A 24,205-nucleotide genomic window follows, 5' to 3' on the forward strand; every position below is an offset into this window, starting at 1 on the left:
GTGCAAAAATGGATCCAAGATTTATATAGAACAAATCCCTGGGTTGTTTGATTATACTTGCTTTCCTTAACTTTTAAGGAGACATAAATATATAGCAACCAGCATTTCACATGCATTCTTTCAAAGTGAGATTGCCTTTCCAGACTTCAAATAACATGGATTCAAGAACATGGCTATGTTTCATAGTAGGAATGCCTGGTGTCCTTCTTTAGGAAAAGACTCCTCTAAGTTAGAGATTCCAAGGCAGGCTTCCTAACCTATCCCTAGGTGAATATTGGCCCAAGCTTTTTCTTATCAATATGGACAAGATGTGATCCTGTCCAGTGATAGTGAGCAACGGCACCATGCACCATTTTAAATTAAAAGGCAGGGTTTGAAATCTGGAGGCAAAAAATGTTTTCCTCCTGCTTTCACATAAACAAGTTCAACAGTTGCAAAAGCAAGCTGCAAAACGGCATTAAACCCACACAATTTGTTATTCAGATAACCAGACATTTATCATTGCCAGGCACACATCAGATAATGACACTACAAACAACTCCTCCCAAACAGGACTGAATAATTCAATGAACATTTCCAGCAATAATCTTGCTATTTGATTGCTTGTAAAAAAAGTATCTTGAGAACTTCCTCCCATTATTTTACCTGCACAGTAAACTGTGTGTGCAGGAATTTCTTGCACATCCTAGTTTCTATATTTGTGCAGCTCTATCCTTCTGTGCTCATGTAATTATTGAACTGATTCACACCACAGCAGTTGCTATCCTCTTTGTAACTATTGTCAAGAGCCATGGTAGGGCTGATTCTAGAGCCAGCTGTATGAATTATTATGACTTTAGATATTTTCATGAGAAAAGAACCCAACTGTAGTTATCTTCTATACATATGGAGACTAGTTTACATTAGAGGACATTGGTTTTGAAAGACATTTCAACTCATAGTACCTACCCCTATCCTTCAAGATAAAAGCTCATAATGCAAGAATAGAATGTACAGCATTTATATCTGCTTCTACATATATATTTTAAGTATTTTCTGAAGTTCAGAAGATGATGCTCAACTATCATTTCACAGAGCTTATGCAAAAAAAAATAAGAAATAAGACTTGAATTTGTAATCCCTTAGGAAAAAAACAAACAAAACCCCCCCAAAAACCCAGCAGAGTACCCAAGACCTTCAGACAGTTAACTAGCTTGAATGGTACCTAGAGTGTACTGCTCCTGATTTGGACTCTGCTGCATGTCTTGTTTTTATTTCTCAGCCCTGTAAAAATGAATCACCAAGTCCCACATATCTTTCTCAGATACACTGCTGTTAAAGTTAAATGGACTTCTGCCATATGGGTGCCTCCTTACTACAGCAAGTCTGAAGTCATTTTAGCACAGAAATTCAAAGAGACAAAATTCTGGGCTGGCAACTCCTTGGAGGTTTTAGTTAGTCTAAAGCATCATCTTTTGTGTTTTGTTGTACAAGTTGGTGGGTGTATTGTTAAAGATGACAGGCTCACAGTGAATCTCCCTATCCTATTAGTAGAAAATCTATTGTGAGCATTTCAGATATATTCAGAGGGCTTCTATCTTCCAAGCTTGCTTTCCCCCTCCCCCCTCCTTTTATTTTTCTTTTATTTTTCTTTTTAGATAAAAACCCAAAGAATCTTTACAATTTTTTAGAAGGTAGAGATAAAAATATGCAAGTACAAAGAAGTAAGAAATACTGTTGTTTTGTTTTTTTTGGTTTTTTTTTTTTTTTTTCCAGCTCATACTATCTTCTTTCTTCCCAGTTTGTTCTCTTAATTAATTTAAACAAAATAATGAAATCAGTCAAAATTATATTCTGTGTTGCACTGTGAATTTGAAAGCCCTGTAAGTTTCTAACTGAGTAGTCATGACTGGGCCCCTCATATTAAGAAGGAAATTGAGACACTTCAGTGTGTTCAGAGAAGGGCAACAAGGCTGGGGAGAGGCCTCGAGCACAAGCCCTATGAGGAGAGGCTGAGGGAGCTGGGATTGTTTAGCCTGGAGAAGAGAAGGCTCAGGGGAGACCTTATTGCTGTCTACAGCTACCTGAGGGGTGGTTGTAGACAGGAGGGGGTTGGTCTCTTCTCCCAGGCAAGCAGCACCAGAACAAGAGGACACAGTCTCAAGCTGTGCCAGGGGAAGTTTAGGCTCAAGGTGAGGAGAAAATTCTTCACAGAGAGAGTTGTTAGCCATTGGAATGGGCTGCCTGGGAAGGCGGTGGAGTCACCATCCCTGGAGGTGTTCAAGAGGGGATTGGATGTGTCACTTGGTGCCATGGTTTAGTAGTCATGAGGTCTTGGGTGACAGGTTGGACTTGATGATCTTTGAGGTCTTTTCCAACCTTGTTGATTCTATGATTCTATGACAAAATGCCAGTTCCTCTGAAGTATGAGTTACAAGAGCAACCCTTAAAGAGTGACATGTGTGTGTAAACAGAACATATAGACAGCCCTAGGATGGTCCTTAAATAGATGAGATATTGTTATGTTTGGTAATATCCAGGCACACTGTAAGTAGCCACATGACATTTTGCCTTGGCAACAGCTGCTTTGTAAAGAGAAGCATGAGGAACACAGACTTACTCTGTCTCCTTTAGGACCTGCAGGGCCATGGGGACCAACTGGGCCATCTATACCCTACGAAAGGAAACAAAGAGGGTAAGAGAGATGTCTTGCTCTTACAAGTCTTTAGTTTCAATAGTATTCCAAGCCAAAAACTAACATGGAATCAGTCTTTGTTGGTTGAAATTTCAGGCTTAAGTGTGAGGGGACCTGGTCAAATGAATCCATTGAGTTTTCAAATCTCCTCCTGATATGAGGTAATCCATCTTTTTCCTATCAGGGTTTTACTTTAGGCTGTCCAGATTTGAAATTTATTGAAAGAAATGTTATCAGGAAAAATGAAACTGTCAAAAAAAGATTTTTCTTTTTAAAAAACATTGTTAAATTTAGATGTCCACCTGTAAGGCTGAAATTGCCTGTTGCAGTGATCAGTGGGAATATTTCAAACACATAACTCCACTCCTCTTTCACTGTGTCCATTATTTTACGACTATAAAAAGCAAGCAGTTTACCATTTAAGCTTAATACGAGAATGCCCGCAGCAGAACCCCAGCACATCTGTTTCACTGATTCCATATTAGCACCGACCAGAAATGTTTTCCTGGGTAAACTAAATCCCTAATTTTACTCAGGAAAATAAGCACCCCAACCAAGGCTGTCATCCAAAGGAAAATCAAAACTTCTTATAAGAGATTCAGAACTCCTGTGGAGACTAACGTTTTCCTTCCCACACACATTGCCCTACGAGTCTGCTTGAGGCCCCCACTTATAGAGTGTGGATGTTTCCAGGGGTGTTTGGCCTTCCTTCCTCCATACAGCACCTGAGGGAGGCCGGTAAGCCACAGGAAAGGACATGGACTTGGTAAGGAAGAGCGACACAGAAAGATGAGAGACTCACCCGGGGTCCTGGCTTTCCGTCTAAGCCAGATGCTCCCTGTGTGGTTAGGTGGAAGCATGGATGATGGGTTCGACACGAACAACAAGAACGTGAGATTAGTAAGTGGTGCTGATGAAGAAACACAATTCAAACGTACAGTACAAGCTGTGACAGGGGGGTCTGGAAGGGGTATCACATCACTACGGCATGTTAGTTAAAAATTCACAGAAATGATCAAAAGCCTGATTCTGTTCTCACTTCAGTGTAACATCACTGACCCACTCCTGCCTTTATGCCACACTATATTAGACCAGGAAAATGCTGAGCTCTAGGAGTGCTACAAACACCAGCTGTTAGGGTGGGTTTGAGCCTTAACTTGTAAATATTGACTTTGCAATCTTAGTCATATGCTTTTTAATTTGCAATTAACGACAATGCTGAACACAGAGAAATGTATGCTGACGCTGATAGGAAGTATTTAAGTGCAAGAACACTGCATTATGCAGTCAACAAATTCTGGATCCTGACTACAATGACCCCATTCATTTCCCAGAGCCCGGGAGACAATCACATTTCCTGTTTTCCCAGTACGCTCCGAAGTTCAGAGCACAGCCAAGGGCTGGAAGCGGGCAGCACCCGGCACCTTGGGCTATTCGCTTCAGGATCCTTGGGGACCGGCTGACCTCTGGTGGGCAGCAGAAGAATAACAGAACAGCAAAACTGCTCGACTATCCCAGCACTGCTCGCAGGAATGCTGGGGTTAGTGGGACCAGAATTGGCTGGGGCATAGGGAATAATCTAGGCAAAAAACCCCAACAAAACAACCAACCAACCAACAAACAAACAGAAAACTCACAAAAGAGAGAGAGAGAAAAAAAATAACACCCCCTGTCATTACGGGTGAAAATGAGACATTTTTAGAAGGGCAGACACTTGGACTTTGCTCTTTAAAATGACATTTTGAAACAGTAAGCAGCAGCAAGCCAAGATCTGTGTAAATGTGAAAAACTAATGGCATATTTTGCTTTGGGTCAGAGCAAACATTTCTGGCAGAACCAAAATATTCTTCTTCCTTTTAGCCATTTTCAGGGGGATTAGAGCAGAAGTCCAAAGCTTTTTTATCTCTCATTGTCAACTTGAAATATTTGTTTAATTCCCCCCCCCCCCCCAATAAATTAAAGTTCTTAGTGAAGCTGACCATCCCTAATGAATAAAAAAAAATTAAAAACATTCCCTAAGCCAGTTTTTTTTTTCCCCCCTCAGTTAACACTCTCCATTTTAACTGCAGAAGTAAAAGAGTGGAGGAATAACTGAATAGGGAAGATCCTTTTTGTCATGGCACAACAATACAACACTTAAATAACAATATGACTTATGCAACGGAGGTGATGGCATCCTTGTGACACTGAACAATTTCAACTGACATATAACAAAAAAAAACCACAAGCCAAAAATGACAGCACTGGGGGGGCACAGGACATTACTTTGGACAATAGCACAGATTGGAGGTAAAACAAAACAACGCTGGTGCTCTGCTCTAACATTGTATGTTTTATGTATGCTGTTGAGTAAACCAGAGATGTTCATCAGGAATAGAAAGAGAAGTTTGTGCTTTGCACTGAGATTGAATAGTTGTGGTTTGGTTTTTTTTTACTTACTGGAAGACCAAGGGGCCCTCTGTCACCCTTGTGACCTGGTTCACCCTTCAATCCTTTAAGACCATTTAACCCTGGTTCACCCTAAACGTAAAAGTATAAATGCCAAATTTTTGGTGCTATAACAGGTGCTTAAGTGGGGACAGACTTAGAAGTGGCTGCAAACTCCAGTCTGAAACAAGGACACAAATTCAAACTTTTCAGCTTACTGCCAGTTTACATGTTGATATAATGCTGGGCAAGAGCACTTGGGAAGTGTCTGCTGGAGATTTAAAATCTGTGTGACAAAACAAACAAAAACCTACAGGAAACTTATGAGTAGCAGATTCTTTTGAATCTTTTCCTAATAACTATCACTACAATTAGATGGTTTGAATTAAGCAGGAGATTCAGGGATTTTGGGGAATTTCCTCAAATCCTATAAACCACCTTTTGCAGACAATTCAGACTGAAAGAAAACTTGCAGAAAAATAAGCCTCAAATCTGCAGGCTTCTACAGTGGAATCTCCTGAAATGCACATTTTGTAAGGAAGTAATTAATTGTTGCTTTTTTTTTTTTCCTTACAGCAAACTGGAATTTGCAGCAAAATCTTATACAAAGATATTTTAAACCTTTAAGCATACGTAATTAAACAGTAAAAGGATAAAAGAAGCAGTCTAGGCTCTACCAAACTGTTTGGGAGGTTTGTAGTTTGTTCATACAGAGAGGTTTAAACAACGTACAAAATGGCACTTGTCTTGTTGTAAGTGTTAAGTTGTGCATTGGCTATTGCATCAAACATCACTAAGAGGATAATGGTGGGCTTGGAATTCCAATAAATTGTTCTCACGTAATGATAAACTACTTCAGCTTGAGGGCTGCCCACTCAGAAGAGTACTGACCAAACCTGCCTCTTTTGGGAAACATAAATACGTACATATTTCATCCAGGTTGCTCCCCATGGCCTTGTTCCTAGGTTTCCCTTTAGTGTATTATGTTAACTTATATCATATTAATTTTTAACTTTTTCTTTATATCTCACTAGAATCTAGTCTGCTGCGTTAAGTAACTCCAGATATCATCTGCCTGCTTTGCCTAAGTAGCCATTTATTCATTCTTCTTCTGTTTGACTTGATGTGGCTTCAGAGCAGTAGCACTGAAAATGCTGAAGTTTTGGAAACAGACCCATGAAATCTCACAAAAGCCTGAGTCTCACGTCAAAAGCCTGAGGTAAGGCAGAACTGGTGTTAAGATGAAACAGACTTGACTTCAACAGATGATTTATGAGTCAGGCTTCTTGAGCCAAGGTAACACAAACAGTCTCATAAGCAGTCAAACCTGTGATTTTCTGTCTCACACCTTAAAACCCAGAACAAATCCCACTAAACAACTCCCTCTTAGTTTTTATGAGAAAGGTGCATGTGATTAGGAATCCATACTGATTAAAATGTTCATGCCTGGCAACATCCCTAGCCCTAATGAATGCTATTCTATAGTGTCACACTGGAATAGTAGTGACTACTGAATTAAAACACAGGCTAAAATATTCCAGCTCTGCCAAAATCCCATTCCTGAGTTGTATTCATTGGCTTAGAGAGTCCCTACAGTGTATCTTCAAATAGTAAGCAGATCTGCCTGATCAGGCATTTTGGGTTGGAAAACATGAAAATACACCCATGGATTTGTGACAAGGAATTTGCATAACGTGTGAAGGAACTGGTCAGCAAAATCCATGGCATCTAAGAAAGGGAAAGGCCATTTTTACTGGAAGAAGGAGGAGATGCATGAGAGTGTAACTGAAGAAGAGTTTATTTCCATTTCCTGATCACATGACATGCTTTTATATTCAAAAGTAACTCCAATTGAAAGTGTGATGGTGAGAACCTTGCCCACAAACAGGAAGGAAATAATTTAGTGCCACATCACAGGTATTACTACAAAAAAAATGGATTCAGCCAATGCTCAAGAGAAAACCTACTCAGAAACAACCACAGAACATTTAAGAAGGTTTTAAGCTATCTGCAATACTAAAATCTGCTTTAAGGTTTAAGAATATCATGAGCACTTATTACATGAGACATAAGACAAAACATAGCCGCATGCATTACAGAACAGAGCATGCCATGTTACAGGCATCAAGAACATGACTATTCAAGGCAGCCATTAATTTACCTTTGGACCAGGCAGTCCGTGAGGTCCCTGAAAATAAAGATATCATTTTTCATTATGAAAATATGTCGTAAAATTTGGAGGGGTTTGTTGCTCTCAAGAGGCTTTCCTCCCAAATTAAATGCTGTCACAAATAATGCAACTGTAAACAGCTGATTCAGAGATGAACCAGGCCACTAGTCTGTTAATGCAAACATAGAATCATAGAATTGTTAGGGTTGGAGGGGACTTCAAGGATCATCTAGCTCCAAGCCCCCTGCCATGGGCAGGGACCCCTCACACTAGATCAGATTGCTCAGAGTCACATCCAGCCTGGCTTTATAAACTTCCAGGATGGGGCTTCTACCACCTCCCTGGGCAACCTGTTCCAGTGTCTCACCACCCTCATGGGGGAGAACTTCTTCCTGACATTCAGTCTGAATTTACACACTTTAGTTTTGCTCCATTGTCCCTAATCCTATCACTACCTGACATCCTAAAGTCCCTCACCAGCTTTCTTGTAGGCTGCGTTAAGATACTGAAAGGCCACAATAGCATAGACAGATGTAATTTGTTTCTCTACTTCCTATGAATTTTAAGACATGCAGAAAAGGTCCCAAACTAGGTCCTTCTCCAATGGTCACAAGCACTCATAACACTTCTATCAAGGCACATTACAATGACAAGAGGGCTTAAGCCCTTTCTAGCCCTGCTCTCCCTCCCAAGCTTACCATAGGGCCTGGAGGACCATGGGGCCCTGGTGGTCCAGGTGGTCCTATCATCTACAGATAAAAAACAGTGGCATTAAATCATGCAGAGTAAAGAAATCCTTCACAGATACCAAAAGTCAGACTGACCCATCTGCTGGCAAGCACTAACAAACACAGCAATGCAACAGTGCAGATTGACAGCATGTCTAGAAAGGGGTTTAGGAATGTGATTTAGTTTGATTCACAGAATAGGGTACCTAGGTGTAGATTTGCCTGTGCTATATGGCAGTGTGCCTGTCTTCTATTTTTACTCCTTGGATCTAAAACACCCTTTAAGACACTGTGGGAACCCGCCCCCCCCTAACTCTCTAAAATAAACAGTAATGAGCAGGGATGCTTGAACTTATTTTATGGAATGTGCTCCTTAATTGTTTCTGTACTGCATAATCTGCAGAAACAGAAGATGCATGGTTTTATTCCTGCCCCAATGCTGATGAATGGAAAAGATACTAAATTGAAGCTAGACCTTGGTATATTTTCAAAACTGCTTTCTCTCTCTCCCTTAATTTAGCCCACTTGCACCAAGAATTCCCTAAAGTCATTAAAATAGGTAATCAGGTTGCTCAGTATTTAGTGCATGCGTAGTTTGTGCTGGTTTTCTGTGCTCCTAACAAATCCATGGAAGATATTTACAGTTTAATATCGTCTTCCTGGATTTAATCTCAAAAGGCAGGTGCAAGGTGGCAGTAGTGATGGTGATCAGCACTCCAGATTTATGTGCCACTCCTCTGCTACACTAGACACTGGTGATGGCAGTAGAGGCAGCAAAAGAAGCTTTGAAATGTAAGGTTTGCTGCTTGTTTTTTTGTTTGTTTGGTTTTAATGCCTTCACAATTCTCTGAAAAACCAGGAGAATAGCTGGTCTTGTAAAACTGGCTTCCATCCTGGGTCACATATTCTTGACATCGCTGAAGTCAGTCTAGACTGGCTGTCACTGGAATTTCTGAGATGCCCAGAATACAAGGTGTTGAGGGAGATTTGGGTTGTGGGTTTTTTCTTCAGTTTTATCTCTTTATCTTGCAAAGCATTTGTCTTTTTGTTAATTACAGAGCCAGCAGACTGTAACTGAATTAAGCAGGGCTGTTGTTCATAGTGAAAGAATAAACAGAACAGGATTTATCACAGAATCACAGAATGTTAGGAGCTGGAAAGGACCTCAAAAGATCATCCAGTCCAACCCCCCTGCCAGAGCAGGATCACCTACACCAGATCACACAGGAACGCATCCAGGCAGGTTTTGAATATCTCCAGAGAGGGAGATTCTACAGCCCCACTTGGGCAGCCTGTTCCAGTGTTCTGTCACCATAACAGTGGAAAAAAATTTTCCTCATATTTCCATGGAACTTCCTATGCCTCAGCTTCCATCCATTGCCCCATTTATCTTTAGAATTTATTCACGCAACAAAATTAATTTCTAATTACCATATTTAACTCTATGACTACAAGTTCACTCACTCTCAAGATGGCAAAAAAGGATTCAAAGAAGAAAAATATCTTGAAAGTTCAAGTGTAGGAACCAAAGATGTCAGGAAAGACCAGGCATGAATATGAAACTTTGTTCAGAATCCAAAGCTGGAGAACCATTGCTGGACTATGGTCACTGCAATGGCACACTGAGACTTACTGAAGGACCTTGGGCACCAGGCAGGCCAATGTCTCCTTTTTCGCCTTTCATACCATTGGCTCCCTACAAAATCATTACAGAAGAGGATTTACAAACAGCTTTACTTTTATTGGCAATCAATAACATTTATTTCCAAATAATTATAGTTAAAAAAAGAGAGAATCATGGAATACACATACAATGAATTCCTTTAAAAAAAAATATGTTGGTGTTACTTTACCACTTTTAATTTTTTTTGATATCATCAGCTATCAGTTGTGACTTGATGTTTATGACAAGTCTACAAGCTGGCACTTCTGTGGATACATTTTTGGAATGGTTTCTATTTTTACTGAGAAATGTTACATTTATATATTTTTATAGGAATAGGAAGAATGTATCTCATAAATATTGATGCATTTTTTTCTCCCTCCTCAATCTAAGTCATCTGAAATTTCTGACAAGTGTTCAAAAGACCTTTCTCCAGCAAGCTACACTTGCCCAAGCTGTGCTATAATTTACAGGAGAGTTACATATCTGATCAGCATGCCAACCAAGCTCTCTCAAACCAAAGCAATATTTTCTTTAACTGTAAATGGAATGAAAACTTGTGACAATCTCACGCTTCCTCCTAGGTTAGCTGCAGAACAATCTCAGAACTTTCCTCCCCAGTGCTTTGTGTCCCATTTGCAATTTATCAGCACTGTTGGAAATCCTTGGTGATGGAACAGAGAGCAAACACATGTACTTGTAACTAAAACTAATTTATTTTTCATACTCACTGGCAGTCCAGGCAGTCCAATTCCTCCTTTTTCTCCAGGCATTCCAGGATCACCTGTATCTCCTTTTGAGCCTTTAGGACCCTAAAAATATCAACTTATTCAGCAAGTCAGGTATAAAAACCCAGAGGACCAAGAGAACTCTAGTTTTGATCCTAATAAGCAGAATAAGTCATATTATGGATTGACTTTTGTTCCCAATATGTAAGAATCACAGCCACTGTTAGACCACAGAGTATGTAGCAACACAATAATGACCTTTATAAATGACCATAATTATATTATGTAGATTATGAAATCTAAGCTACAACTTCGGATAACAGAATTAATCTCCCAAAATCACCTATGTTTGCTCACATGATCTTCATTACATAATTTACACCCAATGTACCTGCTCCCCATCAACTCCTGGAGTTCCTGGGGATCCTGGTTCGCCCTGCAAAAGATAAGGCAGAACTGGCTTGTCCCAGACCATAGAGGAAAAAGGCAGAGAAATGGCAATAAATAATGACAAACCCAGAGAGCATTCTATCAAAAAGAACAGCATATGTAAAATATGCAATATGTTGAATAAAAAGCCTCTGTTTGCCGCACAACCTTTTGGTCATACAAAGGCCAGATAAGCACATTAAAGTAAAATAAAATAAAGAAGAGGAAATGCCAGAAATCAGGTGAAATGACCCCAATCCAATGGAAACATTGTCAGTTACTGGAATCATGGCTCTTATATATGTAGGGTAGACAGAAACTTCATGTTTTCTTTCCCTGGCTAAGATAAGTCACCCAGTGAAAGAGTTTACAACATTGACCTGTGACTGGTTCTTGAAGAGAATTCTCCAAGGATCAAGATATATCTATGGGTAGAGATTAGGATGTTGGATGTTTATGGATGACTATGATGTCATTATGATGTTGGAAACAAACTCATGTAAGGCTGAATTCTGCTTTAACATCATTAACTCAATATGAGAATGCTCAACTATATGAAGGAACAGAGAATCACATAATAATAAGGGTTGGAAGGGGGCCTCTGGTGTTATCTGGTCCCACAACCCCTGCCAGAGCAAGTTCACCTGCCAGAGCAAGTTCACCTGCCAGAGCAAGACCTGGAGCAGACTGCACAGAATGGCATCCAGATGGGTTTTGAGTGACTCCAGAGACAGAGACTCCACCACCTCTCTGGGCAGCCTGTTTCAGTGCTCTGACACCTTACACGCTGCAGCTCCTCTGTGTTTTTGCAAGCTAGTCCAGGCTGCAGAAAGGCTTGGCAGATCCCAGTACGGAAAGCCATTTCTGCACACTTGACTGGGTATTCTATTATCAGTTTTCACATAGGAGAATGAACCTGTTTCCTCACAATTTCTCAAAACAAATAACATATATAACACTGTGTACTCCCAAAGGACAGCTTGGATGGAGACTGAAATTGAGATACCTAGCATTGTTATTGGAGAAATGCTTCTCTACTCTTGGAGGGGCTTACAGTACAGTTGCTGATGGAAGATATGGTATCATAAAATCACAGTGTTACAGTTTGGAAGGCAACATCAAGTCCAACCCCCCTATCAAAGCAGGGTCACCTAGGATAGGCCACACAGGAACACATTCAGGCAGGTTTTGAAAGTCTCCAGAGGAGACTGCTCAATTTTTCTGGGTAGCCTGTTGCAGTGCTCTGGCACCTTCACAATAATGAAGTTTCTCCTCATGTTGAGGTGGAACTTCCTGCGTTCCAGCTTGTTCCCATTGTTCCTTCTCTTATGGCTAGGCACCACCAAAAGGAGCCTGACACCTTCATCTTGACACCTACCCCTCGGATATTTACAGACATTAATAAGATCCCCTCTCAGCCTTCTCTTCTGCAGACTAAACCACCCCAGTTCTCTCCATCTTTCTTCACAGCAGAGATGCTCAAGTCCCCTAATCATCCTTGTAGCTCTCCATTGAGCTATCTCCAGCAGATTCCTGTCTCTCTTGAATTAGGGAGCCCAAAACTGGACATAGTATTACAGGTGTGGTTTCACCAGAGCAGAGTAGAGGGGAAAGGAACAGCCCTGGCCTTCTTGGCCACAAGGGCACATCACTGTCCCATGGATAACTTGTTGTCCACTATGACTTCAAGGTCTTTCTTCATAGAGCTGCTTTTCAACAGGACAGCCCCTAATCTGTACTAGTGCCTGGTGTTATTCCTTCACAGATGCAGGACTTTACATTTGTCTTTATTGAACTTCATGAACTTATTGAACTAGTATTCAAGATATAGGAGAATTATCTCAACTAATTTAAAAACAATTTAAGGAGGGTCTGCATACTGCAACACTTCTCTTTTTTCAAAGTACAAATAAATTTAGTATTTAAATTTCCTAAAACAGTTCAGCATATGGTGTTCATTGTCTCTGTGTGGGCTGCTCACCAACAGTTCTTGTAGTACACGTGGCACCAGCCATGTGGGATTAGCAGACTTGCGTTTGCAGCCAGGCTCCTGCCCACATGTGCATGTTGTAATTTTTTACTGACGTGAGAAAATATTGTGCTTTTTTGGGTGGGCAACACTGTAATATAAAAGCTTCTTTCACATGCACTCATACTGTGGCCAGTGCTACCTTGCACACAATTTTGCTGACCTCATTCCCAACCCACCCAGAAATGATGCTCACGACCCACTCTCTTGGCTGTGTAACTGCTTTGCAGAGTCCTGGGGAACACCCTCAGTGCAGATTCATGAAGGAGATGCCTTTGCCCTGTTTCAAGACTAATTTAATTTTGCTGGCTCTCATCTGAGCACCTGCGTGTGGCAGCTCAACAAGCACCTATTCTGGAAAGCTACATTTCAAAAGACTAGAGCACAAAGTTTGAAACATGCCATTTTCAGTAAAATTCCAGTTAAATATGCTGTACAGGAGAGCTCCAGGAACCTGTGTCAACAGTGTACACCCAGAAAACACCTCCACCCTTAAGATAAAAAGGTAAAATGAAGATGATCACCTTTGGCCCTTGCAGCCCTTGAGGTCCTGGTGGTCCTGGTGGCCCCTAAACAGAAACATTAAAACCTCTCAGCTTTTAAATTAATTCCTACAAAAATTGTCATGTAAACACAGGCTGGATGTTAATAGAGGAACCACAGCAAAAATGGGTTTTATTTACACAAGAGGAACAAAGAGCAGCTATGGACAAGCTGTTAATCTATGACAACTCTCAACAACCAGAAAACACAATGTTAAAGAGACAGTGCAGATCATATTTTAAAACAAAATCCTGCTGCTCCCCATTGATGAAATGGCAAAGCTCCTCCTAATGGCAGGGAGACCAAAACTATTTTTAGCCACATTTGCAGCCCTTGCATCCTAATCCAAAACAATTCAAAGTCAGGAGAAATCTCAACTGATTCCAAAGAGGATTCTTCTAAAAGATGTTAAGTGCTTTTGGGGATACCCAGTGAAATTGCCATGAAATAAGTTGTCACTGTCTATATAATTTCTGCATCAGGCTGTGGACACTATCACACATCATATATTGGTCTGGATAGTGCACAGTAGGCACGCTTTAAAAAAAATAAATCCCACAACATTGAGAAATCCTTTCCATTAATATAAAGAGAGCATTTATACAGAGGGGAAACTTGGACTAACAGTAATCTTCAGAGAAGAATTGAAGGAAAAAAAAAAAGAGGAAGAAAATAATTTGTTCATACCAAGTCACAGCTTTAAGGGAAGGCTGAACCTGCAACACCTGCATCTCTTAGCTAGTGTCAGTATTCTCAGAAATTGTGTCTGGCCTGATGTGGGTAAATTTCCCACAGAACCTGGCTGGAGTAAGAGCACTGGAGAGTTCAGTGTTCCACACGTTTTGGGGACAGGTGCTAATAAGATGGGACAAGGGAATTCCTCATGCTTGGGCTTTCTACTTAGCTTTGCTTATTTATAGCTAAATGAGACAGGCCTCTTCTCAGAAAATCATTAATTTGCATCTGGTCTGAAAACTTCCAAACGAAGTTTCTTCATAAGGCAGTTTAGAATAACTGGATTTCTGAAATTGTTTGGTATTCAAATGCTGCTTCATGTTTTTGCTTGATTTCTGACTGGACACAGAGGGAACGTACATCAGAACTTCCAAAGAAGTTACCTACCTACATCCCTTCCTACTAAGTTCTCTATTTTCCTGGTCTCTTAAGTGAACTGAAGTTTTGCCATTAATTTAGCAGGAGTAGAACTGGTTCCATTGTTGAATGGTTTTCAGTGGTGGGTTCTTTGTTATGGAAACACCAAGCAAATAAATAAATGCACATGTGATGATGAACCAAAGTGACATCCAATGAAGGCATGTCCTAAACTAGTAGTATGATGAACATGCTACAACATAAAGAAGCTCTGCAATACACAGTGAGTCATGAAACGGGAATTACCGTGACAGTCAGGGTGGCAATCCTCTGTTGGCAAAATGGATACACAAGAGACACCATTACCAGAGTTGAACAAGGATGTAAATTATTCTGCCTGCTGTGATTACCAGCTCCACAAAACTGGTGCTGTATCTGTGAGGCATCATGCCTCCAAAAAAGCAAGAGTAAAACTCATGTTGTTTTTAACTTCTAGTTTTGTACTAGCTGCTTGGCTTCTGCGGAAACCAGGGTTTTACACAGGTGAAGACTACAGGCTCTTGTACAATTGAAGAAATCAATTAAATGATGATGAAATATCAAAATCAGAACAAAAGTCTTCCAAAAGGTTTTTCCAAATACTTTTAAAAACACATAATGAGTTGATGTTTTCAGCTGACTACAGGACTTGCCCTGTGTTTTGCAAACTCTATAGCGTTTATATTATTTATTTATTTTTATGATATACATCATTTATTTATTTATTATTATTTAACTAATGATAACAATTCCTAGCGTTGGAGATAGAACATTGATTTTCAGCTAAAAATGCAGATACACAACACAGTGAAGTTCTAAATCCAGAAATGCTGTCCACAAACCCAGCGACATATTTTACTTTTGCTTTAAATGTTTGGAAAGACAAAAGATGTTTCCATCATGGAAGGAGGTACAATATCTTGACCTGTCACTATTTATTTTTCAAAGAAGAACCTGAAAGCAAGTGAAAAGGTTTTTAAAAGCTATTTTAAATCCTTGTCTATGTTTTTAAACACAGTAAAGCCCCCCAAATACTGCTGCTTGCTCATGGTTTCCTGTTGTCTGTGAAGAACCTACTGGCCTACACAGAACGTGAAATATTTAGCTTTTCTAATTGTTTTCCTATGTTCAAAGGGTTTTCTGTTTTAGGCTTTAAAATAATCTTCATTTGCCAATGCAACAATGCATATTGTTGTCAAAATCTGGAACCTGGTCAATACAAAGTACTTGAAAAACAAAGTTCTCTAATACATTGCTTTACTATATTGATGTCCCGTGTGTTAAAAATACTGAAAAGATTCAGTTTATCTAGCTATCAGTCTTAAACTAACTATTGCAAATTAATATTTGCATGTTCACACTAATGGGTTCCTTTTCAGAAGCATATTCAGATTTCAGTATCTGATCCTGTAGTCTGTACGAAGGTTAAACTTTTGCAGCTACTGTCTCTTGCCTTAGGAAATTCTGCTGAATGGGTCTGAAGAACAATATTGACAGTAACAGGAATTTTGTATCTGGTCCTGCAGATACAGAAGGGGTCTTGTGTGAACTGCGATGGTAATTTTAAGATCACAGTTTTCAGTGTTGATGGACTAAGGCATTTTATTCTCCACTGACACATGAGATTGACTACAAAGCACAGGCACAGTAACTGAATTGTTCTGAAGCTTCTAGGGTGCCTGATGATTTATTACTGAATTCTAATAAAACAGACAGGCAGCCAAGATCTTGCAAACCCTTGTCAACTTCTTAAACCAGCAGGCCAAATTCTGTGCAAGTTCACAGCTCAGTGCTGAGCACTGAAAGATCTCATTTGCTTCTATGGGAGAGCTACAAATCTCAGAGCCCCTAAGAATTTGGCACCAGGAGACTTAGGAATGGGTGCTTGCCATCTGAAAAGACTGAGCTGGATTTGGCAAGGATATTTCTGACTGATCCTATATAATCTTACTTACACCATCCTTGGACAGTCATTCCCATTAATATCAATTATTTGTTACCCTGGATCACTAGGTGATGACATTTTAAATGATTTACAATGGGGTAAGGGCCTCCTAATGTGTTTCAAGCACTGCAATAGGCCTTAGTCCCTTTTTAAGACTTCTTTTTGCACTGCAGCTTTTCTGAGGGATCTTGGAAGTAACACTGATGACAGAGTTAACATTCAAACACAGAATACAGGGGATACAGGGACTGGTAGATCTGTGTCTGGTAATACACAGCATCAATTTCAGGCTACTTTAGGCATCTAACTCAGAATGACTTAAAAGAGTGAAAACTGAGTGTTTCAATTCCCTAAAAGTAAGCCAAATGAGGCAGATCTAATGCAGAGCCTCACACATGCCTGTGTAGACTTCCTGACAGACACCACTCACAAAGAGTGTACCTAGCCTTAACAATATACAGGCTTTTAGATTTTCCTCATTTTTCAAAAGAATCTTGAACACCAATTGACTGGCCAGACATCTATCCTCTACCACTGAGTAAATGCAAGAAAAAAAGCTCAGTAACTTCAGTGAGAAAATGTTCAGATGCACAATGAGCCAAATTTGGTCTTGAGTTGCACATAAGCAAGCTATTCACTTTGGTAGAGTTACACTGCACATAATTTGCATCTGAGTATGCTGCAGTGTAAATCACGTTGACTGCAATGACATATGTCAACTCGGTACTTTGCTTTTATTCAAACACTCATTCATTCTTTTTGTAACCCCACTTTAATCCTCCACACTTTTCTGCACACCAGTCAAAATAAGTTTTCTGGAAATGAATAAGTGGGAAGATTGGTGCTTGGTCTATTTAATGTACTTGAGTTGCTGATTGAATCCACAGCTTGCTAATGGAACCACATTATACGTTTTCCAAATCTCAAGTATTCTGCTCTTTGCATTTTATAGGAAGAAGAGGAGGAAAAAAAGAAATGTCAATATTATACCGCATGAACTGAAAAGCAGACACTTCTCTTGAACCTATGTATGTGGTTTATTACATGAATTCAGCACTAAGCACCAGAGTCAGCAATGAATCAGCTTTATCCTCATTAGATGATGTCAGTGTTCTCCATGGGAAACGAAACTAATTCCCTCCGCTAAAGTGTATCAAGGAAACATTTTGTCTATCACCGAACAGAAAACCTGGTTTCCAAACATAGACAGAGATTCCTGATTAATAAGCTCAGTAAATCTTTGCACAGAAAATGGTTTCAAAGTCTACACTAAAGAGAAATACAGACTGCTTTTTCCCAGACCAGCCTAAGCCACTCCTGCCTTGTTTGCATACCTGCAGAGCTTCATGGATATTGCCATTATAATCAATTATCTCTGTTGCACCTTGATCACCCTTCTGTCCAGGTGGTCCCTGTAAGATATTATCCACAAGAATTGTGAAACACTTGCCCAAGACTATTTAGACATTTTACTACTGATGCATGCTTTGTTGTGCAGTGTTGGAATCTTTTACTTACAATAACTACAAACCACAAAAGGCAGCATTAAACTAAAGATTGCATTTAAAAGAAAAGATTCATTTATTATTTTAAAAGATAAACATAAACAAGCAAGTCACCACACAGTGACTTGTGTTGCAGTGGGAAAGCAAACCTATTATGCCTCTGAGGTCAAATATTTAAGCAGTTCCTACACTCTAGTTCTCCACTGGCTGTGAACCATGTCAGAGCAATCTGGCGCGTAGCATCCTGCCCACAGATTGTGAGCAGGAGACTGTGAGCAGGAGACTGCGAGCAGGAGACTGCTTCAAATAGTAGCAAGGGCTGTTATAAATATTAAAGGACAATTAGCAACACATGTTCCACCAGTCAAGTGCCCAGTTTCACCAGTTTAACTGGAGTACAAAACAAACAGTTGAAAGGAGAAGGAGACTTACTTGTGGACCTGCAGATCCTCTGTCACCTCTGTCACCTGTATCACCCTATGTAAAAATGACATTTGAAAACAGATATGCCATTTGACAATAGCTCTTCACTTTTAAGTATGTTTACCATAAATAAACTGGTTTAAAAGGCCTCTCATATTCAATAGAATGTGGATCTTAATTAATTAAAGGAAAAAATCATTCAGAACCTATGTAGTGGCAGAGTTGACAATGATGCATTTGGTTCAGTGTGAATTGTTTCAGAGACCTGTATTGGTTTGGAATATGAAATCCCAAAGAATCAAGAAGAGAGATTACCAAGGAAGTAATTTGCATAACCTCCCTACTCTTAATGGTGCTAACATCAAAAGCTTTTAGAGAGGGTGAAATTAAATCATTCACTCTGTTTCAAAGTGTCTAAACTTTCCTTTCTGTAAATAAGACTCTGAACTTTCTGAACTTCCCTGCTCTGAGGGGTTGCTTCCTGCACAAACACATTACTGTCAGTATTAGAATTCCTTTACTCTCTTACTGCAACAGGCTGAAGATCTTTGTCATCTTGCATGCAGCTTTGTCTTCCTGGCTGTTAGTGATGTATTTCAAGTGATGGAGGGAATTTCAAACCTGTATGCATCCATAACTCAGTGTTCAGTGACTACAGTTCCTTTAATTTTGCAGTTACTCTCATAGCAAGATCTTATGTTTTCCATTGATCAAAGTTAATTTTGGTAGGAACTGCAACTTTTGCTCCTATTCAGATCTATACAACTTTGATATAGCTCAGGTAAGAATGATTAATTCACCACTGGGAATAGAAAACGATGAAAACAGAAAGCTTTAATGGGGGTAATGAAGAAATATGAAGAGAAGGCTGGTGGCAGGACATAATCAAGGTTGTGCCATCTGCCTTCTTTTCAGTGTTGCCTGTGAACATGTCATTGGAGTTGTTAAAAACCCAAGTTCCCAACTACTAGACTGACTTCTATGGGCCAGATTCTCGAGACAGTGAAATCATACATCCTTTCATAGCAAAAAGGGAATTAAAAGGGTTAGTTTTATCTTTTTTGTGCATATGGGAAGCATCCAGGTACTGCAGGCAAATGAATGGTTGTTTTACTCTTCTACTCCCACTCTGATGCTTTAATCCCCTCATTGGTTCTCTCATTTTCCAATGCTTGTTTCTGGTGAGAATAAATAAGTATCACTTATTTAATCATATCCTTAAGCACTGTGAAAGAGCTGCTCTTCAAGGCCCTTATAAGTACTGCATCAGTATCCTACCAGCCTACATTGTCTTCTCATCTTTAGTCTGACTGTAGACTCAATAATTGCCTAAACAAATCTATTTTCATTTTGCTTTGACTCCATAATGTAACATGAAGGAATCCTGAGAGCAGTGTTTGCACAGTGGATGAAGTAATGGAATAGTATGCATTTTATCTTTCTCTACGTGTATGTGAATCAACTACATCATACAGAGATGCATAGGCGAACAGATGGATAAAATCAAAGTACTACTTTAAGCAGGTAAAACTGTAACCTAACCTAGAAGTTGTGCCTTTGTAGGACTTTTGGTCATCACATCTCATCCTGTAGTACATGGAATACCAGCAATTCCTAATTCACCAAAGGGTGGATCCACAAAATTATCACAAAAATTAAATCTCCATGGGCATCATCAGGTATTGGCTCCTGGCATGTGGGAGAACTAACCCATATCAGTTAGGCAGAGAGAAACCAATTTGCATAGGGAAATCCAGAGCACAGTGGAATAGATGTTACAACAGAAAAAGAACTAGAATCACAGTGTTTAAAACACAGAGGATTCAGCTCCAACATCTCAAGCTGCAAGTCGGAAAGTTTCACTTACAAAGAACACTGCAAACTGTTACAGGTTCTTTCAGAGAGATAAGTGAAGCTTCTATGAACTGTTACATGTAATTTATCCTAACATCATTGTGTTAATTAGTCCACTAAAGACAGTTTCTTTTCTACTAACCTTTGACCCTTTTGGGCCTCTAGATCCAGGTTCACCTGTTTTCCCCTGTTTGAAGGAAGGTAGACAGAAGAAAAATGACAGAGAAATGAGAATGCAGAACAAAAAAAGAAATTAGTAATGACCAGCTACAGTATGGAACAGTAGAAACACTTAATTTTCTATGACCAAGATAATGAATCTGTAAAAGCATCAAGTTTAATACCCAAGCTAATACATTCTTTAACACCAACATGCAAAGGAGACATTCTGTCCTTCCAAAGGAATAGTAGTATTTAGTTAGTAAAGAGTAGACATAATTAACAATGGTTTGCAGGAATGACCTATGTCATTCCATAGTTTCTGAAAAATGACAGCTAAGGCAGAGAAGGTAGTTAAATATCCTAAAATAAAGAGGTTAAACTAAAGAGTTACCACATCTTCTTTTCCCCACAGTTCAAGTGAGTAGAAACTAACTAGCCAAGGGGCACAGAATTTGTTTTATGGTTTCCAAGTGCATTAGAAAAAGAAAACTTGGCGGTATTTGCCCAGTTGAAAATGTGAAGACAATGCTAGAATGTAGTTAGAATGATCTCTTTCTTACAGAGTTAGAAACAGTATGCAAAATGGATTTTCTCTGCATTCAGTAGCTGTACTGGTCAAAGTGTTCAGACTTTGATGATTAAAGTTTGGGACTGGGAGGTCAGGACTTTAGCTGGAGTGAATTAGACCAGCTCCATGACAGTGTGTGTAGGTAGTGTCTTTACTCTGTAGACCAAACAAGAGGCCATTCAGACTGCAGTTCAACAGCTGTGAACACAAAACTGCCATTATCTTTGGACTGAACTAGAGTATTTGACAGCATCTACACTTAAAAGCTCACTTACCAAGTTTTAGTTCTATTTTTCAGCAGAACAAGATGTATTGATAGGCGTAAAACTCACAGAACATTTCCAGTGTAAGACTGAACTGACCTTTGGTCCAGGCATTCCAGGTTCACCTCGCTCACCCTTCCCAATAGGGCCTGCCTCTCCTCTGTCACCCTATTGCAACAGATACAGATATGTCTTCAACAGTCTTTGAGAGTCTTCAAAACACCACCAACTCAGAACCACCAAAGAAGCCAAACCATCAAAAGAAAACATTTTTCAGGTTTATCTGTGGTAGTCTTGAAGGTAAAGATAGAGGGCTTCAAAATGGTAAGGGGATTGTAAAAGGTTTTATTCCCCCCCCAATTCTGAAAGGACTGGAATAAAGATTCCCAAATTATGAGATTGATTGTAGGATTCATAATATTCTAATATTCATAACATTCTAACTAACCAAAGGAAGAAATGAAAAAAACTCCACCAACACCCCCCCCCCCCCCCACATTTAGTGGCTCTATATTTGCAGAACTTGGTTTTGGGGTATCAAATTTCTAATACCTTAACACATTTTCAAGCTTTAAAAAAAAAATATTAAAAATTATGAAAACATAGTTCTTTTGGTCATGCATATTCTGTCTCAAATATAATTTTGGGTATGTTAACCCAAGCAAAGGCAATGGATGAACTTGTTTAAGGGCATCAGTACAGAGAGACATATCCTAGCAGTGCTCCATGAACTATAACATCTGCCTTAGGCATCAGTACAAAGACACATATCCTAGCAGTGGTCCATGAACTATGACTTTCCACATTTTCCTCCATTAGTACAATTTCAGCCTTTGCTACATGCTAAGGAAGTTGAATTTGACACTGGCTTTAAGGGTTCTGCACCAGCGTGTTGGACCATTATCTTACCTTTGTTCCTGGTAGCCCTGGCAACCCAGGTTCTCCTTGTGGACCAATGAAACCTGGCTCACCCTTTAAAAGCACAAAATGAGAGGGCAGGTAGATTATTTATTTGGCAGTATGTAATTACACTAGCACAAGTTTCTTTTTGATATCTTTTCCCAGTATTGCCTACAGCTCTCCAGCTGTGGTGCAACAGTTATCTAGAGACACTTTTCATCAGGGGTAACTTTCATCAGCACAAATGCTTACAGCAAGCCATCACACAGCACATGAAATGCAAACAAGGCAGAAGGTGTCCAACACAGTTTTATGACGTTAAGGGCTGTTAATATGCAACCTGGACTATAATATAGCAAACTAATATCAAAACAACTCTGAAGGCAGGAGAGGAATGCTGAGTGATTCCTAAATGTCAAAAGGCACAGTTCACATCAGTCATGTGTGATAAGGCAGTTTCCTATTGCAGCAAGTAAATAGGTGGGCAGCCAGGGTAAGGATATGACAAAGCAATGACAAACAGAGAGCCGGATAGTACTGTTGCAATGTGTTTTCAGGGGAGGTGCTTTGCTGCATCACTCTGAAATGAGAACAAAAGCATTCTCCTTTCAAGGCAGAGGCTTCCTGCACCATGGTACTCCCTCCTCATTCTGCTCCTGGACAACTTCTCTGGCTGTGAGCAGCCGGAGAGAGCCTCAGCTCTCCTCATTCCCTGTGTTCTGGCCCCCTTCCTGCCCAGTTGTTTGTACCAACACAACAAACAGCAGGAGTCAAGCTGAGCTGCAGCAGACATAGCATTTAGCAGAGGAGTATGGCATATTTTACTACCTATTTCCATACCTGAAGAGGGATAATGGGAGATTAATAAGCCATGTGTTTTCCTTCACAAACTCTCCTGAACAAGGTCTCCTGCTATTTAATCTTGCGGTTTTTTTTTCACATAAAGGAGATATATTGACAAGCTATTGCAAATTTATAAATCAATAGTATTACCTAATTAATAAAGATATATATTAGCCTTTTAACAATATCACTGAACTTAATGATTAAAAATTACCCATAAAATGCCTCTTTAAAAAGCTAAAGGACATGTGTCATAATCCTGCGTTGATAAAATTGTAGAGACAGTGAATACATGCAGTTGAAAAATGCAGCCTCTGTCTCCCTAGAAATATTGGCATGTTGCATGAGGTGCTCAAATTAGGAAGTGTTCTTGCACTTTCACCTGTGCCCTCACCAGCAATCCATCATTAACAGTTCAAAGCTAAGAAGGTTTCTAGCAAACCTATAACCAGAGAAATCTTTCCTGTGGCTGTATCAAAGACCACAGAAAACTTTCAGTGACCTCAATTTAGATTACCAAAAACCCACAACTAAATGAGGTTTTCCCCATGAAGTTCCAGCTGACAATGGTTCAAAATCAGATTACTAAGGAATAAACTAAGCCAAACATGTCACAGAGAAACATGGGAGGTTTGATGCCATTGGAAAGAACCTCACAGTTTGTATAAATCTTTGTACTGGTGCACACCAGCAAGGGTAACAAAAGGTTTTAATTACAAGAACAATGCAGCTTCAATCATTTATTTTAGAATGAAAAGGCACTTGATAACCTCAGATTGCTCTAATACTGACTTTACCAGGACTAATTTCTTGGCCAGCTGTTTATGACTCCAGGAGGAACAAACATGCAGTGACAACATGATTCAGTCTTTTCAGTGGTGGGGCTTAGAAGTGTCATTCAGACATTCCATTAATATAGAGCTTTTGAGTCACATCCTCACACTTAGTTCAGGACTGTACCAGTTGCATGCCACAAGAAAAGTTCTGGACAAAGTCCAAGAAGATGTCTCACCTTCCCCCCAAAACCTCTAAAGAGATAAGAATAAGGTGCTTTGCTAGTGGAATGGATAATGGAAGACGCTGGTGACTTAATTAGCCTAAGTAGAATACAGATTGGATGACACGGAGCTTTAGAACATTAACTATGGAGTGGAAGAAGTGGAGTGTCAGTAGGGACTAGAAAATGGCTGAGCAGCAGCTCTGTTGAGCATGACAGTTTG

At 39.7% G+C, this 24,205-nt stretch overlaps 1 protein-coding gene across 1 annotated transcript in view; it reads right to left on the reverse strand.

Annotated features, from left to right (window-relative positions):
• The window catches only part of COL25A1 (collagen type XXV alpha 1 chain), a 348,081-nt gene that overhangs the window by 20,025 nt on the left and 303,851 nt on the right, over nucleotides 1-24,205 (reverse strand). The window contains exons 21-35 of the mRNA XM_068136899.1: nucleotides 22,152-22,214; nucleotides 21,342-21,410; nucleotides 20,392-20,436; nucleotides 18,405-18,449; nucleotides 17,802-17,879; nucleotides 14,790-14,813; nucleotides 13,373-13,417; nucleotides 10,782-10,826; nucleotides 10,394-10,474; nucleotides 9,633-9,695; nucleotides 7,970-8,020; nucleotides 7,263-7,289; nucleotides 5,114-5,194; nucleotides 3,477-3,512; nucleotides 2,600-2,653 (exon numbers count right to left, since the gene is read on the reverse strand). Of these exons, the coding sequence (XP_067993000.1) occupies nucleotides 2,600-2,653; nucleotides 3,477-3,512; nucleotides 5,114-5,194; nucleotides 7,263-7,289; nucleotides 7,970-8,020; nucleotides 9,633-9,695; nucleotides 10,394-10,474; nucleotides 10,782-10,826; nucleotides 13,373-13,417; nucleotides 14,790-14,813; nucleotides 17,802-17,879; nucleotides 18,405-18,449; nucleotides 20,392-20,436; nucleotides 21,342-21,410; nucleotides 22,152-22,214 (807 nt within the window). The remainder of the gene's footprint in view (nucleotides 1-2,599; nucleotides 2,654-3,476; nucleotides 3,513-5,113; nucleotides 5,195-7,262; nucleotides 7,290-7,969; nucleotides 8,021-9,632; nucleotides 9,696-10,393; nucleotides 10,475-10,781; nucleotides 10,827-13,372; nucleotides 13,418-14,789; nucleotides 14,814-17,801; nucleotides 17,880-18,404; nucleotides 18,450-20,391; nucleotides 20,437-21,341; nucleotides 21,411-22,151; nucleotides 22,215-24,205) is intronic.

Source organism: Melanerpes formicivorus, unplaced genomic scaffold, assembly GCF_026170545.1.
Source record: "Melanerpes formicivorus ecotype bairdi unplaced genomic scaffold, bMelFor1.0.p_v2 SCAF_4, whole genome shotgun sequence".
NCBI lineage: Eukaryota > Metazoa > Chordata > Aves > Piciformes > Picidae > Melanerpes > Melanerpes formicivorus.